This window comes from Pavona decussata, unplaced genomic scaffold (assembly GCF_977016875.1).
Source record: "Pavona decussata unplaced genomic scaffold, jaPavDecu1.1 SCAFFOLD_91, whole genome shotgun sequence".
Lineage (NCBI taxonomy): Eukaryota > Metazoa > Cnidaria > Anthozoa > Scleractinia > Agariciidae > Pavona > Pavona decussata.
Window position 1 is genome coordinate 2,513,348 of NW_028145508.1, and position 17,769 is coordinate 2,531,116.

Consider the following 17,769-nt stretch of genomic DNA (forward strand, 5'->3'; position numbering starts at 1 on the left):
AGGAGCAGTGTCACCTATATTTAGTGAAAATTGGAATAGTCAAAAAACCTATTTGTATAAATGTAAACGTAAAAATAATTGTTCAGTTTTGTTAACAACAGCTCGATCCACCAGTGCACAGAAACTAGTATTGATCATCTTTGGCTGCGGATGGCTAGGATGGAAATGGCTGCAACTTGAAAAAATTGGCCAATTTTTTCAAGTTTCTTCTGGGTGTTTTGGGAAAATGGCTAAAAGCGATTGTATTTTATTTTTCTTTGGAGGAATCATTTTATATTTTCCTTCTGGTGCTGTAAGAGCAATTTCATTTCTGGAAAGTGGTTCTTAGTCTGTATTTGAGTAGTTTTGACGAACATACAGAAAAATCTGTGACAGTGCCCCTTTAATGTAGTGAGTTACCGGCTTTCCTGTATCTCCAGGGAGTCCTGTATCTCCTCTTTGGCCTGTTTCACCCTGGAATAAAATGGAGGAGAAAATACCAAGAAATGGAATTGCCAGACCATTTTGAAAATGGACTGAAATAAATAAAATATTACATGTCTATAGCGCATAATTCCAGGACGAGATTATCAAATGCGCTTTACAGCATGGGGACACTCTCCAGATCGAATTGGAATTTAGAAATGTTTTTAGAGGAGAGGGGGAAAATTAGAGTACCCTAAGAAAAACCTCTCGGAGCAAAGACGAGGAACCAACGTATAACAAACTCGTAAAATGCCGAGTCCAGGAATCGAACCACGCCACAATGGTAAGAGGTTACCGCGTCACTACTGCACCATCCCTGTTCTAGACTTGTAACCACGTCGACTCGAAATTAACAGAAAATCGCACGACCTCGAGTACAAATCAAGATCAATAGGTACGAGTGATGTTTTGAAAGTTCTCGAAATTGTAGGCGAGTTCAATTTGAGTACTTTCAAAACATTACGTGTGCTGCGTAAAAAACTCTCGATAGAAATAATTACCCCTTCAGCTGCCGTTCCCAGCTTAGCTATGGCGTGGGGGAAGGGGAGGACGCATAACGCGCGAGCCGCTTAAAACCCGTTCGAGTTTCCATTAATCCTATTTTACTTACGTCAGGTCCTCTGAATCCAGGAGGCCCCATACGGCCTGAAGCGCCCTATAAACATGGAAGTAAATGAAGCTTATGATTTCAAGAATATACTTTTACTGAAGAGGTTACAAATGTGGTACCACAATACCAGCCTACATGAGAGACACTCAGTAACTAATCCCTCTAGGAGTAAATGACAGGAAAAGGAGTTGAACAGAATTATTCCCACCATTGAATACTAGTTGTAGGATGGTGTTCAACAATCTGTTTAATTCCTTCAAGAGGTAAATAACGTGATATATTGACTGCCTTATTTACAAAGCCCACTAGGAAATCGCCTTGTTTTTATAAGTGAGTACCATGCTGGTCATGAGTTCATGCAAGACTTGGTTTAGTGGAAAGATTGTGAAAATTTTGTCATTATTCATCAAAAGGGTAGCCTGAGCCACAGACGGAATCAACCACCGGTAAATACTGTCTGTGAATTAGCGCACAAATCCTTGTTCTAGGAAGCGAAATACCGGAAGTTACTTTCGAAATCTTCTTCAGTCAAATTTGCCATAAGCAGACCAATAGAACAATGACCCTGTGCACAGGCCAACCAAAGAGTTTACTCAGATCCTGGTACGCCAATGCGGTCTGGAACACGGATTTGGGCGCTAATTCGCAGGCGGTATTTACCGGCGGTTGATTCCGTCTTTGGCGCAGACTACCAAAATGGCGACGTTGACGTTACAAGGAGACCAAGGCTATGTTTGATCACGCATCGTCATGCGCCTTGCTTCTTGCTGTTTTAAAATAAAGGCCTTATGCAGGGACAACATGCGCCAAACAATTCACGTGTTACAGGTTTTACCGGTTCTCCTGGAGAGCCTCTGATTTCTACGAAGCCGATATTAGGTCCCTTGGAGCCTCCACTTGTAATCTACCGAAATGAAAAGCAACAATTAGGAATTAGCGTCATGTACTGCGGGCTGATATTACGAAGAATGTGTGAAATGTGGCAAAGACCAAAATCGGGAAATGCCGCTGTTACATCGCTCCAAGTCTTGCTATATTTCCTGGTCATCATTGGCAAATGATTTTGCTCATACAAGTCAAAGCAGCAGATTATTCTTATTCTGTTCTTTAATGAACCAGAGTGTCAGTCCAGCAAAAGGAAGTTTGGACCTCCTCATGTTTTTACAGGTTGTTTTGTTGTCACAGTTGTTTCTGGACACTATTTTCACTGGTTAACAACGGGAATAATTTCTTTATTTCTTTCTTTATTTATTTATTTATTTATTTATTTATTTATTTATTTATTTATTCATTCATTTATTTATTTATTCACCACGACATACAAACATAGAAAGTTACAATGAATAATAGACTAGGATTGTTTATAAGTTAAGCAGGGGCTTCGGGAACCAGACTGCTGGAAATTTTCAATTTAATTCGTGCTCATACGCAATCTTGCGCTCGCACTCGGATCATAAGGTTTCGATTTTTATACTATCGTTTCAGCGGCGAGGGAGCCGGAAAATTCGCTATTCAAATTCCACAGTACTACAGTGGAGCTATTTACCTTTTTCTCACCTTCCTACCTTTAGGAATAAGTTCAGCCAACTATCCTTTGCATCTTGAAGATGGGGACATTGGACTACTCTAAACTTCGCTACTGATGTATGGAATGCCCTAGACATTACTCTAAGAGAGACACCCACCATAGCTGCATTAAGCGTGCCTTGTCCAAAGCCAAAGTTTAATCCGTAGTTCTATTTCAGTATATATTTAGCATGAATTTTAACATGTTATTAATCGAACTTTATCTCTTTTCTTAATTTGTTCTTATCAATTGATAGCTAATTTAATTTTAGTGTAGGTCCTACTTTACTTTGGTTTAGCTCAAATAAAATTAACCACTTTGTGATGTAGGCTTATCATAGGCGATACTTACAACTCCAGTAAGAGGTCCGGTGTCCGGTCCTTCAGACTTATTGAAATTCAAGATTATTTCTCCTGGCGGTCCGGGTGGCCCTGGGGGCCCTGGTTGTCCCTTAGAACCGGTATTACCTGGCTGTCCCTAATTAGTAAGATAAATACTTAGATCAGTAGATAAATTCATTATCTTCTTTAATTTAGAGCGGTTTTCTGAATCGAGTGTTAAAAACCCAAAACCAAATCGAGCTGTGATTGGTCAATCCCGATCCGGTTTTCTGCCGACCAAAACCCGAGTTATTTTCAATCAGATTCATAGCCAATCAGAGGACGAATTTTTACCCAATCACAAGCCGAGTTCATGCCTATACAGACTACATTGGAAGTAATCACTTTTATCAGAACAAATGTAAACAGCACAATGAACTCAAAGCAATTACATGTAACCATAGCTAAGCGCGGGAAAACGCGTGCCAGCAAGTCACGATTGAGTTTGGCTTGGGCTTGTCAATGGTTGAGATAGTGGCGCGAATTTTGCAGCAAAGTAAAAGCGATATTACTTTCGACACTCAATTGAAAACCACTGCATGTACCATACACAATCATAATCACAGAGCCTACATATAATTCCATGATTTACTTTTTCGACTCCGTAAAGGCGATAAAATGCTTACCTTCTCTCCTCGTTCGCCCTCGGCTCCAGGCGGACCGGGTGGTCCTTTATCTCCCTAGGAAATGAATGACATATGCGCTCGATTTCATTCACATCTATACAAGGAACTAATAAGTGAGATACCATACAGGAACGAAGTACGATGTACCTCCGACGCAAGCTGAAGATTGATTGATTGCTTGTTTCACTGACTGACTGGCTGACTGACTGACTGACTGACTGACTAATTGATTGACTGATTGATTGATTGATTGATTGATTGATTGATTGATTGATTGATTGATTGATTGACGTAAGTATAATAAAGGTGGTAAGCAATTTGCTTTTGTTATTCTTAGGCTTATATTCACGTGAAACCAGTTTTCTGTCCGTGTAACCCTATAATATAGCTCGCGATTTGGTCCATATACAGCCAACGTCTCCTTTACAGAAAATGTTCGGAATTGCCACCTCTGCTGTTTGTAATACTGCAAAAATTTTCTTTAGCGAGACCTTCTTCGCTGGACTTCAAGGCCTGTCCAAAATAACAGACTGTAAGTAATCTTCCATATGTCCAAGCTTTTTGTTTTCATGGCGCACTATACACGGGGATATAACAGTGTTAAAAGAGAAAAGTAATTAAGCGCTATGTTTGCCAGAAAAACCATCAGCTGACTCCGGAACTACAAGAGTCTATTTAATATTTACTTACTTTCTCTCCTTTTGGTCCGGGGTCCCCCGGTGGCCCAATCTAAAGAGAGAAAAAAATGATTGGCGTCGATTGTTTTTCTGGCGTCTATTTCGACATACTAGCAATTACCACCGCATTACAGAGTTAACGATAGAGTTCAAATCAAATCCTATTGTTCTATTGCTAATGCTGGATTAAAAATCATTCCCATAAGGATTATCAGGGTCAAATGCTATCGACGCTAAAGCGCTAAAAGAGCCATTTGTAAAAACGCAAAAAAAATTGTCTTTTTGGCCCGTGCAGTTGACACGATTCATGCTTCATGTAACGAACGGTCACATTCACAACTTCAGTTTATCCTCGGTAATAGTCCTTTTAGGACAGTGAAACGGTTCGATGTAATCACAGCTAGTATGAATTAAAGGTGACCGTTCTATGTCATCTAATCTTTCTTTAATTTTACGCCACCAGTGTACTGCGAACGATGAACATACTTCAAGATATCGGCTTCACGGTACAACAAAAAGCCCACACCGAACAACGAAAATGCAACAAAACGATTTCTTCAAAAACAAAAAACTTACGCCTTCAAAGACGAGGCTGTCATAGACTTTTCGCGTTGGTCCCCTATTTAACATTCCACTTTTCTCTTTTTTATCTTAAAAGCTAATTTTGTTTCCAGAACACACTACAGTAGATTACATGAACAAAAGGAAAACAAATCTTACCACAATTTTCGAGGGTGTCGCTGGCTTCACTGTACAAAGCAAAACAACAAACAGACGTGAGTTAACCATAACCTATTAGCGTTGAGTTCTTGCTGTGCACCGCAAAAGGGGGGCTTCCACTTCAGAATAAATGACGTAACGGATAGTTTCAATGACTTTTTCTTCAGAAAGCTTTATTGGCTTATTCACCTCAAATATCTAATTAACGGTGCAGAAAAACAGATGTTTCATTGCTGATATGAAACCTCCAAATTTCATGACATGGCGGGGGAAGGGGGGGACAGAATTAATTCTCTTCGTTTTTGGAGAGACAGAAATGCGTTTTAAGGGCAAAATTGGGCGGGATAGAATTTTTCGATAGCAACAGCAACTCAGAAATTCGGGATAATACGTTTCCATTCCCAAACATTCTCTGCTTCCTGCATGTATATATTTTCAGCTGAAGAATTCGAACACATTGAACTGTCAGTGTTTGCTTACACAAATATTGCCTTCTGAGGACTTAAAAACTATAATACATACCGGGAATAAATAAATAAACAAAATCTTAAAAAGAATTTTGCTTAAAACTTCTCTGTTATCGCAAGTTTCGTAATCCTTTTTGTTGTTCTTGTTCTTGTTGTTCTTTTTTTTTTTTTACAGTTTTTCCGTGCACTTATTTTATTTATGTATTTTTTTGTCACATCTCATCGCTTTATTAGTTTTCCCTTTTTATTTTAATTTTGCAGTATCGCTTGCAGAAGTCGCTCGTCGTTTCGCTGTGGTTTCAAGTTAATAACATATCGCGCATCACATATCATATATTCATCTTTATTTCATTGTATTTTCATTTCTTTAAACTCCATTCATTTCCGTTTATTTCTAAGAACCGTTCAGGGACGTACCAATTCTCCTGTACGAAATGTGCGACTAGTAAACACAACAAACTTTATTTACACCAGAGTCTACACAAAGCATTTGCATTGTAAGACACAAATAATAGGGGTACTGGCTACCTGAAATAACCTTAGAGTTAAAAATGCGAGGCAGCCAATCAACAGAGATGATATTTTATATGTTCTAGGTCGGGCCCATAAACAAACCTAGACATAGATGCAAAAATATAAAGAAACGGAGTTGAGATAACTACCAGTAGACAAATATAGTATACGGTGAATGTAATAAAACGAAAGGTGCTGAGTTAATTAGCAGCGGTTACAGGCCAGTTGGGTGCTCCTCACCATTCTGTTCCCCTATTACCTTCAATTATCCTCTCAACTGGAGGACCTAAGCCATTGTCCGCTTTACATCTGTATTCACCAAAGTCCTCCACACTGTCCATATCCAAAAAGATGGTGTTATCTATAGTTGTGATTGTTACCAGTTCACTTCCGTCAGGCGCGTACCACGTGACGTTCGGTGTTGGGTCACCATCAGACACACACTTTAATTCTACTTTCTCTCCAACCAGGGCCACGGCTTCAGATGTGTTGATATGTACAATAACAGCTGGTCCTGTTGAAGAAACATACGATATCGCGTAGTGGCACACCACAGCAAGACAACCCTGGAGATAACAATATCAACCTCTGCCAAGAACAATAAGAGATTTTACAAAATAATCCTAGATCTCAGACATCGGTTCCCTATCTGACCATAGTCAAACAATAGACAAAAATGGCATGGAACACAATCAAAGACACACCCTCTCCTAGATTATAGGTAAAAGTTGTATGAACAACTCTTGCCTCAAGGTATAATTATTTTGAAGCATTGAAGCTTTCTACTGTTTCTCACAGTCTTCATCAGCAAATACTGTCTTTAGTGCTGTCACGTGACTTGTGTGTATTTAGACACGTGACAACAAGTGATTAAAAATCGCGGGTAGTTCGTAGCACCCATCTCTATTGAGGGTTGAACGCCGTAGTCTGATATGGATGGCCTTCTTGTGTGTGAGAAACAGTCGAAAGCTTCACTGCTTCAACATTAGTAGACCTTGAGAAAAGAGTTATCAATACAGTTTTTTTAGATTCTAAGGTCAAGAATGATCATTCACGGTATTATCGGTAAAAGGATTGGGAGCTAAGACGAATCTTTGAGGGCCTCCGATTGGCTGTCGTTTTTGTTGCTGTTGTTTAAAGGCAGAGATTTGGGGTAAGAAAAAATAGATGGAACTTACTTCCGCACGGCTCATTGTTGCATTCCCTTGATTCCTCGCTGTCTCCGATGCAAACAAGTCCATTAAAACGTGGAGGGGGATTGTTACAACTGCGAGTATGAACCTGTGTTCCTCCACCGCAAGTCACTGTGCACTCACTCCAGGGACTCCAATCAGACCAGGCTCCATCGACTGAAACCGAGATAAAGTAAAGTCACCTACACTTTGTAGCAATCGATCTTTGTCGCTGTTCTCATTCTCGTTTGAGGCTGATCATTCAAATGAAAGCCACTGACGTGCTGTTTTTATGCTGTAAGAGGTGGTTCTAACTTTTCAGTGTGTGGATGAAATCCTAAGGCATGAACATTTAAATGAAAGCTACTAGGCAGTACTTTCCAACGGGGTTTGTTTATTGTGCTTTACAAAATTTTTCTAACTTTGAGTCTGTGGACGGAACCCCAAAATGTGACCACTCAAATAAAAGCTAATGAGCAGTACTTTCCTGTGGTGTTATACTGTACTTTACAGTTGAAAGCTATTAAGTAGTACAATCGGTTTTGAACCATTTCTACCGACAGTTGGCGAGGTAAATGGAGTATTATGTTTTTCGTATGGAAATGATCTCCCATTACCTCGGTTTTGGTGTTCCTTATGGAAATACGTGTTTGATTTATCTTTTTTTGATCCTGTCTTTTACACCAGTTCCAGGCCTTTCCGGCCATGTATTCGGAAACGCGTTCTTCGTGAATGAAAATTTTGATTTAAAATTTCCGGTTTCTTTGAATACCATCTGGAAGGAGGTGCTATACAGTGGTGAAATGGACCAAAGAACAGAGGATACCTATTCAAATATTTCAGTAAATATAAAAGACATTTACAACTTGGACAAGGGACATCGTTGCATTGCCTCGTTTCATCGCCTTCTCCAGGACACAACTCTCCTCTAAATGCCGGCGGGGGATTCTCGATCGATTCTGTACTCCCCCACCACAAGTTACTGGACAATCGCTCCAGGCATTCCAATTAGCCCAATTACCGTCAACTGGATAACACAACCATTAATCTAAGTCAACCGTCAAAGTTTCTTCAAGAACATGAGCAGAAAATAACGAAACATACTTGGACAAGGTTTGTCGTTGCATATTCTTGTTTCCTCGCTATCCCCGGGACATGGCTTTCCTCCAAAGGCCGCTGGAGGATTGGTACATGTTCGTGTCCTGGTCTGTTCACTGCCTCCACACGTGACAGGACAGTCGCTCCAGTCATCCCAGTCAGACCAGTTGCCGTCAACTACAATATGATAGCAGAAACAGAAAAAAAGAAGAAAGCTTATTTGATATGCATCGGACGATTTAGCATCATATTGTTATTTTTTGGTGTAGTTCGTCTTTGTTATGGTCCCTCTGATTGTTTGCGTTGCGTAGCATGTTTACACGGAAGGATGTCTCTTTAGAAACATCGTGTACTTGGCTTATTGTTTATTTTGTGTAAATCCAACACGCGATCTGGTTCTCCCTTGGTTTGAACCTTAACCCCAGAAAACCAAAACAAGTCCGATATATTGGATCAAATCCATTTCTTGTTTTCTCATAATAATGGACAAAAACGAATTGGTTGGTAGCGAATTTCAGCATATTAACTGAGAAAGGTGCTAAGATTGAGAAAAAATAGCGTTAACGTTTGGCCCTCACGAAGCCGAAAACTGAACAATCAAATTCAGAATACCTTTAAGAAACAACCAATTTAACATGAAAGAAAGTATTAATTACTTGGACAAGGTTCTTCGTTGCATTGACTCGTTTCTACGCTTTCTCCAGGGCACTCCTCTCCTCCAAATGTTGGCGGAGGGTCGGTACATGTTCGTGATCGATTCCGGATTCCGCCACCACAAGTAACAGAACAGGCACCCCAGGGCAACCAACGCGCCCAGCTGCCACCACCTTTAAAAAATCATCAGACATATTGCGGCTATTTTAAATAGTAAGGTAAGGAGCCATTTCTTTCTTTATTTCTTTCTCTTTCTTTAGTTTATCTTTTTTAGGATCCTTCATTTCAATAAAACATGCAACACAAATTCAAACAAATCATGCAAAATCATGTAACGTCCCTTTCAATTTGTGGCCGGAAGCATTTTTATTTATTTTATTTTATTTTATTTTATTTTATTTTATTTATTTATTTATTTATTTATTTATTTATGTATTTATTTATTTATTCTTTTTTTCTTGTATTTATATATCTTTTTATTTTTCCAGGCTAAAAGTAACGTGCAGAGTGTAAAAGGGTATCCAGGCTTTTTTGTACATTTACCTGGATAAAGGGATTCGTTACCTGACCTTGTTTTATCTCTCATATATGTATTATAAATTTAAACAGCTACTTGAAGAGAGTAAAAGAAAAGCGAAGTATTGGCCATTTAAATCGACTTTATGTTTATGTTCTACACAAAACGTTAATCACCTGGGCAAGGATTTTCATTGCATGCTCTTGTTTCATCGCCAGGCCCAGGACACGACTCTCCTCCGAATTGCGCTGGGGGATTGGTACAAGTTCTTGATCGATTCTGGACTCCTCCACCACACGTTACTGGACAATCACTCCAAGCATTCCAATCGGCCCAATTACCGTCAACTGAATAACACAGCCATTAAATAAAGTCAGCCGTTAACTACATAAAAGATTTGTAATAAAAAAACAAAGCCATTTGATTCTGTAAAAGGAAAAAAAAAACCAGGTTATTACTTGGACAGGGTTGGTCGTTGCAAATTCTTGTTTCCTCACTATCCCCAGGACATGGCTTTCCTCCAAAGGCCGCTGGAGGATTGGTACAAGTTCGTGTCCTGGTCTGTTCACTGCCTCCACAGTCGACAGGACAGTCGCTCCAGTCATCCCAGTCAGACCAGTTACCATCAACTAACGATGTAATCGTAAAAACAGAAAAACAAAAAGAAGATAGCTTATTTGAATGTGAATCAGACGAATCAGATTCATTGTTTTTCCTCCTGCACTTGCTCTTTATTATGGTCGGTCTCGAGGTTTGCGTACGTTGCGTAGCATATTAAGACTAATGGGTGTCTCCAGAAAAATTATCTTGTTACTTGTCGTTTGCTAGGTTACATAAATCTAGCCCGAGATCGTTTGTGGAAACTCTGCGTATCACTTGGTCTGAACCTTAACCTCGGCTGACCAAGCACGGTTTATTTGGCCTTGAAATTTTGCTTTGCGAGGCCCAAGAAAGTTTTACTCAACATCATCTTGACCAGGAAGCATCTCATTACAGCATTTACCATCAACGCACCGATTTACATACGCTGCTACAAAACTTGTTTCGTCTGAGAACTTTTCATTGGACGCCATATTGAATTAGTTTGAAATTCAAACGAATTCATGTGACAATACCGGAAGAATAAGAGACGTATATCGACAGAACGCATCAGGAAAACATTTAGAAGTACTTGCACTTACAGAAAGAACAATCGAGAGCGTGCTTCTTCATTGACTCATTTATAAAATTATTTGTTTGTTCGTTCGTTTATCCGTCCCTCCTCGGCGCGTTGCTCTAGTTTGTCTTTTCACTTATCAATTCGTTCGTTATAAATTTGCTTATACCTTTACTCGTGATCCGTTTATTTTATTTTACTCTGATTTCAACATTTCTTTATTTTATTTTCATTTCATTTCATTTCGTTTCACTTAATGTACCATCATTACCATTGTTTATTTTATATTATTTTGCTTTATATGTCTAGCTGAAGTTTTGAAGAGGTGGTCGATGAATTTCAACTCTGGGCATGACACTGGTTAGTAAGGCTCCCATGGAAGACTGAATTTGTTGGAGCTTCAATCTAAATATAAATAAATCTGTAAAAATGCCGTTACACGAATAGATAGGAGTTGTAGACCCCGGGTAATGAGCTCCTGGTGAAAAACATTACCATCCACCTACAACCACCGCCAATATTCGCTGTCACACCTTCCCCTGCTACTCCGGCTCAACGTTGGATCGTTCGATCCAACATTGAGCATTGTTCGATCAATTCTGGGAGCGCGTCTTCATACATTTTGATAAAAATAATTTTTATAACGGCTTTGGTTCAACAAATTTTCACTGGTTGTAGCTACAGTGTGCAAATGATCTCGTGTGGTGGGTCTACTCTGTTTCCGAAGAAAGAATTTTGGAATGAAAATGGAAGTACTGGCACTTCGTTTTCAATCTGTTTCTGTTAAGTTGCCTTTATCTCTGTTTTATGAAAGAAAGTTTAATCACCTGGGCAAGGATTTTCATTGCATGCTCTTGTTTCATCGCCAGGCCCGTTACAGGACTCTCCTCCAAATTGCGCCGGGGGATCGGAACAAGTTCTTGATCGATTCTGTACTCCCCCACCACAAGTTACCGGACAATCGCTCCAGGCTTTCCAATTAGCCCAATTACCGTCAACTGAATAAAATATACATTAAACAAAGTCAACTTAGAACTAAGTAAAACATTATTTTATAACTCTTTAAGAACACATGAAGAAAGTATACTATTCAATGATTTATCCCGGTCTCAGTCTGATCTCGGTTGTCTTGCCATTTATACAGAAACGTGTGATCAAAATTATGTATAAATTCCAACTTTGATGCTCCCACGGCTCCACAGATCTTTCAAGCGTAGGAAAAACAATTTACATATCGTATTCAAAGAAGACAGACGTTGGTGGAAATACACTGGTACTAGGCTTCAAAACGAGGCGTTTGAGGTTAAAACATAATTTTCGTTTTCATGCCTAGTAAAAGGGGGTTCTTTTTTCGCGCGCGTCCACCATTTGTTAACACAGTGAATGTACAGTTAACAAAACTCTATTGCAAGTGGGTCATTTGAATAAGCAATTCTACAGTTACAATACTCGAAACACAAACGCCTTCCACTTTCAAGGACCTAAGTTTTGCAATTCTCTGAACTTTGTGGATATACTTGGTGCAGATTTCATATTTTAAAATTTTTGAAGATTTTTACCTGTAGAAGTTACCAAGGATATGAATTTATAAGTTTCTCATTTAGACCGCTTTTGAAATCGTCCCTCTATCAAGCCCTACTAGTTATCTTTTTTGTAAAAAAAAAAAAAAAAAAAAAAAAAGCTTACGATTTTCATCTTTGAAAACTATCCATAATATGAATTTCGGGTTTTTTTTTTTTTTTGCATGAAGCCTTCGCTTTCAGTGATTAGATTTTTCTTTTTCTTAACTATTAAGGAGGAGGAGGAGGCTGAAAAGGCTCAAAGGCCCTACTTGCCACACTTTGGACGCACTATTTCTTTTCTTGTCCGTATGTAATGTATGTGTGGCAAACAAGCAATTGAATCGAAACATACTTGGACAGGGTTTGTCGTTGCATATTCTTGTTTCCTCGCTATCCCCAGGACATGGCTTTCCTCCAAAGGCCGCTGGAGGATTGGTACAAGTTCGTGTCCTGGTTTGTTCACTGCCTCCACACGTGACAGGACAGTCGCTCCAGTCATCCCAGTCAGACCAGTTACCGTCAACTAACGATGAGATAGTATGAACAGGAAAACAAAGGCAGCTGAGTGTGTGAGAGACGATTCAACTGTTACTCTTTTTATTGTTGTCGATGTTTCCCTAATGGACCTAACAGCAGACTATTTCGCACGGCAATAAATACTGCGCTCTAATTCAGGCACTATTCTATTACATCCAGAAGGGAAAATGAAAAATCCTTTGGTGACAGATCTTTTAGTGTAGCTGCAACTACACTGCGGAACGCGCTCCCAGCAAGCCTGCGCAGTGTTGATCCATTTTAACTTTTAAATCTTGTCTTTAAACGTATCTTTTTAAGTTATCTTTTAGCCTTTAGCGCTTAAATTACTTTTTTATTGTTAAATTTGGTTTATGTGCATATTTACTATATTCTAATATTGCAATGCGCTTTTGATCATTGCACGTTAAAAGCGCAATATAAATTAATAAATTATTATTATTATTATTATTATTATTATTATTATCATTATCAATTTTGAATGTCGTTAGTTTTCATAAAACTATGGCTTAGAGAAACAGTACCAGCTAATTTTAGTGTCACTTTGTTTTGCAAGAAACATATTTGTATCGATAAAAATGTTCAAGCAATGGTCCCGCTTTGTTTCTAATTAGTCTAATAATTCTCAGGAACTAAAATCAAGGACAAAAGATCTTGGGGCAAATGTTACAAAGTCCTCTTATTAACTGCTAATTTAGTGTGATTGTCCAATGAAGCCATGCTTTTCGTTTAGAGCCGGCCATCTTACTGACTCCACCCGCTCCCAGAGACAATGCTGAAATCCACAAGTCATTTTTATTTCACGGGCTCAACATCGTCAGGGGGGTGGGGGTTGAAGAACGGACACTTATCGTTTGCACTTGCCGTGATTCTGTCGCGTACGTAGGGAAATATTATATTATATTAATTTATCAGTCGTTGGCAGCGAGATGGTCGGGAAAGAAATGGATTGCAACTCTAAAAGATGTTTTTTTTTTTTTCAAGTTCTTCCGATCCATATTTGGAAAAATCACGACAAACTGATGATTTTTTCCCCGTCGAGAAATCACGTCATCCGTCCTTCTAAGACCTTTAAAATTATCCACGTTTTGGCAAAGGTGAATTGTTAAAACTATTTTGACCAAACACGACAAATTTCGTCCCGTAACTATGCCACTTTAATTTATACGACGTATTTTATACCCAGTATTTCTGGGTAAACGCAACAATCAAATCTGCACTTTGTTCGACTTTTATCCCATTTATCTCTCAAAGATCAGAACCGTTTGTACTGATGGTAACTGCATTGATGTACTGCAATTTTTTCCAGTGTTCGAGGAACTTGAATTACAATTAACGCCAACTTTACCCAATCAATTGTAGTGGTTTGGGGGAACTCCAGAAATTCAAATTGGCGGACGTAATTCTCACTTATATGACGCCATCATCTCCAGCTGTGGGCCTCAGAGGAAACATCTTTCTCCAAGTGTCATTGTCATAGCTCCAATTGTGACGTTCAAACTTGGATAAAGGATTAAATAAAACTTCTATTCACCTGGACATGGTTCCTCTCCACAAGAGCGAGACTCCTCGTCGACCCCGGGACAAGGTTGACCACCAAATTCCGCTGGGGGATTGGTACAAGACCGTCTTCTTATCTGTTTTCCACCTCCGCAAGTTACAGTACATGTTCCCCAGTCCTCCCAGTCTGCCCAGTTTCCGTCAACTGTTGTTAAATCAAACAAAGAAAATATTGCTCATGGGCTTAACTTAACCATCGTGGACAATGCTAGTTGAAAAAAATCCACGTGGATTGAAAGACGAAGCAGATAGTAGAAGACTTTCCCCCTCCCCCCTTTTCCTCGTGCAAGTTAAATACTGTTTTGAAGGTCTGATGATTCATTTACGCCTCATTTCGGCAGCGGAACGACACTGATAAGGGGTCGGGATGGTGGGGGAGTTGACAGGGGTGGACAGAACTGTTCATGTATGAATTTTTTAACATTGATTTTATAATTTTACAAAAGGTGTTACCAGATTGTAGAAGCACACATCTGATATATTGTCTAAGAATTTTTCTGGAAGGGACAACAAAATAGAACTGTATGGCGTCTTTTGTTTGAATGATGAAACTTCATATGTTACCTCGGCTGCACCTTTTTTTTTATTTAAAGCAATTCGAAAACACTTAATTAATCACGCCCCTCCCCAACCAAACGCTGAAGCAAACTCTGAGATTCAAATCCTGGGACTGCTAAAGACCGCGCGAAAAAACTGAGAAACAAAAAATAAAATGATTTAGAATCTCGAATCACATTCCCAGAAAGTGACTTCTTCAACACATATTTCCTTCAGACATGTCGTCGTAAGCTTAGCTAAGCTAAGCTAAGCTTACAATAGGGAAAGGCAAAAAAGCCAAAAGAGAGATAAAATTGCTAAATTACCTCAAGGAGGAAACCACTTACCGGGGCAAGGATCCTCGTTGCAAGCTTCTTCTTCTTCACCCGGACCTGTGCACTTCAGCCCTCCATTTTCAGGGGGCGGATTTGTACAGCTGCGCTTGCGCGTTCTTATTCCTCCGCCGCATGTCTTCGAGCATTCTGAGTACTTTCCCCAAATTGCCCACTTACCATCAACTGTTGAAATAAACATTGCTTTTTTCACTAAAGCACGGTGCCTACTAATACAGAGCTATTTTTGGGGAGTTTTGGGGTATGCAGAAAAAGTAGACTCTTAGCAATCCAAAAAGGAAAATGGGGAAAACCAGGGCTAATTAAGCAACAACAATTTGAAAAAGCTGTAAATACATAATAATCTATAGCGTTTTTGTCCAATTAAAGGTTAATTATCTGAAAATTACGTGGCTACCCCCTCATTTTGTTTTTGGATTCTAATAACCCTTACTAGGATCTGCTTTTCCAGTATACATTGCCGGGAACCTTTCCTCACCACGGTCAGCGAGATGCGGAGCCATACTACCCCTTAAAGCTTCTTTTATTAGGCCATAAATTTTAATTGCTATTGACTTATTACTATTGACAACGATACAATAACGGTTTTGTTATGATAAATTCAATAAAGAAAAATCAGCTAAATCTTATCTTTTACCTGGACATTTGCCTTCTTTGACATCTGTGACAATTTCGTCGAGAGCACGGAAGTCTTCGGCCAGAAATACCCCAGTGTCATCGGATGCAAGTTCTACCAAGTCCTCCAACACAATTGATCTTCCAATACCGATCGTTATGACCTCTACACCTTTCTTCTTGATAGGCTCCACCGCATTTCTAAGTATCTCTAAACTTGTCCTTTCGTCGTCTGGTGGGATCGTTTGAACTCCATCTGTCATAACAATAGCCATCTATAAGAGAGTTAGCAGAAACGGCTGTCACACGCAGTTGGCAAGAGGACTGTGAGGAGAATGCGAAGGTTGTGCACCAATATGCAGTTGAACCTGTATTAAGCGGTCATCCTCCCAATCTTGTACCCAGAATCCTCAGGCTCTTTGGCCAGTGGTTGGTCGCCAGGAGAGACGCTAGGTGACTCGAAAAAAATTAAATTTTTTGATTGGCTGCTCCGTAACGGCTTGCATTGTTTTACCGCTGAAATCTTGTGGTAACAAAAAATCCAGTTCTCCAGAGTCTCTCCTGACGACCAACTGCTGGCCAAAGAGCCTGAGGACTCTGGGTACAAGATTGTCACCCTCTGGTAATGGCAAAGAGACCGCATAATACAGCTTGCACAGAATACACGTCAAACACAGTAAAGGTGGCGTTTTATATAACATTTGATAACTTAGTGTACAGTGTATACACCATGCAAAGTCGCTTACTTGGTTAAGAAAGTGCAGTGCTAAAATGGTATGACAAAGGAGATGGTATAGAAACGAACTAACAAAACATTAACGCCAAGATCGTACAGTTAGTATCGAACTTCATTGGAAATTCAATTACCTGGCAAGCTATTTGCTACCACATATTTGAGTGGTTTTCTTTTACAAAGTGACCGTCTAAAACAGGTCAAGACAATAGAAACGACTCGTTGGGACTTAGTAAGGGGTGACCGCGACCGCAAAATACAGGTGATCTTTTAATAGAGGTCAGAATTACAGAAATTAAGGGAAGTAATTTTCGGGACTTTGAAAACTGGCCGCTTAATAGAAGGTGACCTCTTAATGCAGTTTCGACCGTACCAAAATAACGAGCTTTTTCAGAACCACCGTGCAGACGGAAGAGTAACATTTATCCTAGGGAAGGCGCGATGAGTCGTTAAACCAAAACCAAATTTAGCTTGTAATTACTTCGACCAATCGCAGCAGACGTAAACAGCGCAATGAACCAATCAGAATTCGAAGCAAGTCACCATTGGTTTTGGTCTTGCTTCCCTTTGGTTGAAAAAAAAAGATAGCGCTTACTTTGCCAACCAATGACAGAGCGAAAACCAAAGAAGACGGGAATTTACTTTCGACACTCAATTGAAAACTGCTCTAAGGCCAAGCCAATAAAGTCCTTAGAGAGTTCTTTTAGCAAAACCTTATTGCGAGACAAGTTCTGCGTTTTCTGCATGTTTATTACTCGGGCCGTGAGGCACCCAGTTAAGTTCTGTTTCGCGTTCTTTTTTTGTTTGTATTTTTTATTTGTGTCGCGATTGTCCAAAGATTTTATATATGTCCAAACGACGTGTCAAATGTTAGAAGGCGGATGTAAGACAAATGAATAAAAATACGACTTTGGAATTCATGAAGAAAAGTACCTCGGGAAGTCTTAATGAGTACTCTTAACTTATTTCTGTCCAGACCTGTAAATATCCACACTTGAAGAGTGATGATGGAAACATTTGCGAAAATTTGCGTTACATGCGATCGCCACAAAATTGGAAAGCGTAAAACACTTGAATTTGGCCTACACGATGTATTCTCTTCGTGATTGCTCTTTTGATTCAAGATGGCGTCGGCTGTGAAGTGTTAGCGAGCGGTTGCTTTAAGCGCAATGAGGGTTCTGAAGCTGTTTCAACAAAAAGATGATAGCAATGATAGCATGTCGAGAGGCGAAGAAAGTGATCTATATCGTCAG

At 39.5% G+C, this 17,769-nt stretch overlaps 2 protein-coding genes across 8 annotated transcripts in view; one reads left to right on the plus strand and one right to left on the minus strand.

Annotated features, from left to right (window-relative positions):
• The window catches only part of LOC146474199 (BTB/POZ domain-containing protein 6-like), a 209,671-nt gene that overhangs the window by 107,110 nt on the left and 84,792 nt on the right, over positions 1-17,769 (plus strand). The gene's annotated exons all lie outside the window — the stretch shown is intronic.
• LOC146474204 (uncharacterized) overlaps positions 1-17,769 on the minus strand; it is a 75,525-nt gene that overhangs the window by 45,465 nt on the left and 12,291 nt on the right. Inside the window, exons 5-22 of one of the 7 annotated variants that reach the window (XM_085117464.1) lie at positions 15,806-16,058; positions 15,163-15,333; positions 14,253-14,423; positions 12,537-12,707; positions 11,450-11,620; positions 9,925-10,095; positions 9,643-9,813; positions 8,952-9,122; positions 8,302-8,472; positions 7,204-7,374; positions 6,285-6,539; positions 5,046-5,074; positions 4,339-4,377; positions 3,649-3,702; positions 2,994-3,119; positions 1,911-1,979; positions 1,076-1,120; positions 400-453 (exon numbers count right to left, since the gene is read on the minus strand). In XM_085117464.1, the coding sequence (XP_084973590.1) occupies positions 400-453; positions 1,076-1,120; positions 1,911-1,979; positions 2,994-3,119; positions 3,649-3,702; positions 4,339-4,377; positions 5,046-5,074; positions 6,285-6,539; positions 7,204-7,374; positions 8,302-8,472; positions 8,952-9,122; positions 9,643-9,813; positions 9,925-10,095; positions 11,450-11,620; positions 12,537-12,707; positions 14,253-14,423; positions 15,163-15,333; positions 15,806-16,058 (2,463 nt within the window). The remainder of the gene's footprint in view (positions 1-399; positions 454-1,075; positions 1,121-1,910; positions 1,980-2,993; positions 3,120-3,648; positions 3,703-4,338; positions 4,378-5,045; positions 5,075-6,284; positions 6,540-7,203; positions 7,375-8,301; positions 8,473-8,951; positions 9,123-9,642; positions 9,814-9,924; positions 10,096-11,449; positions 11,621-12,536; positions 12,708-14,252; positions 14,424-15,162; positions 15,334-15,805; positions 16,059-17,769) is intronic. The other 6 variants (XM_085117465.1, XM_085117467.1, XM_085117466.1 and 3 more) reach the window with 6 other exon arrangements.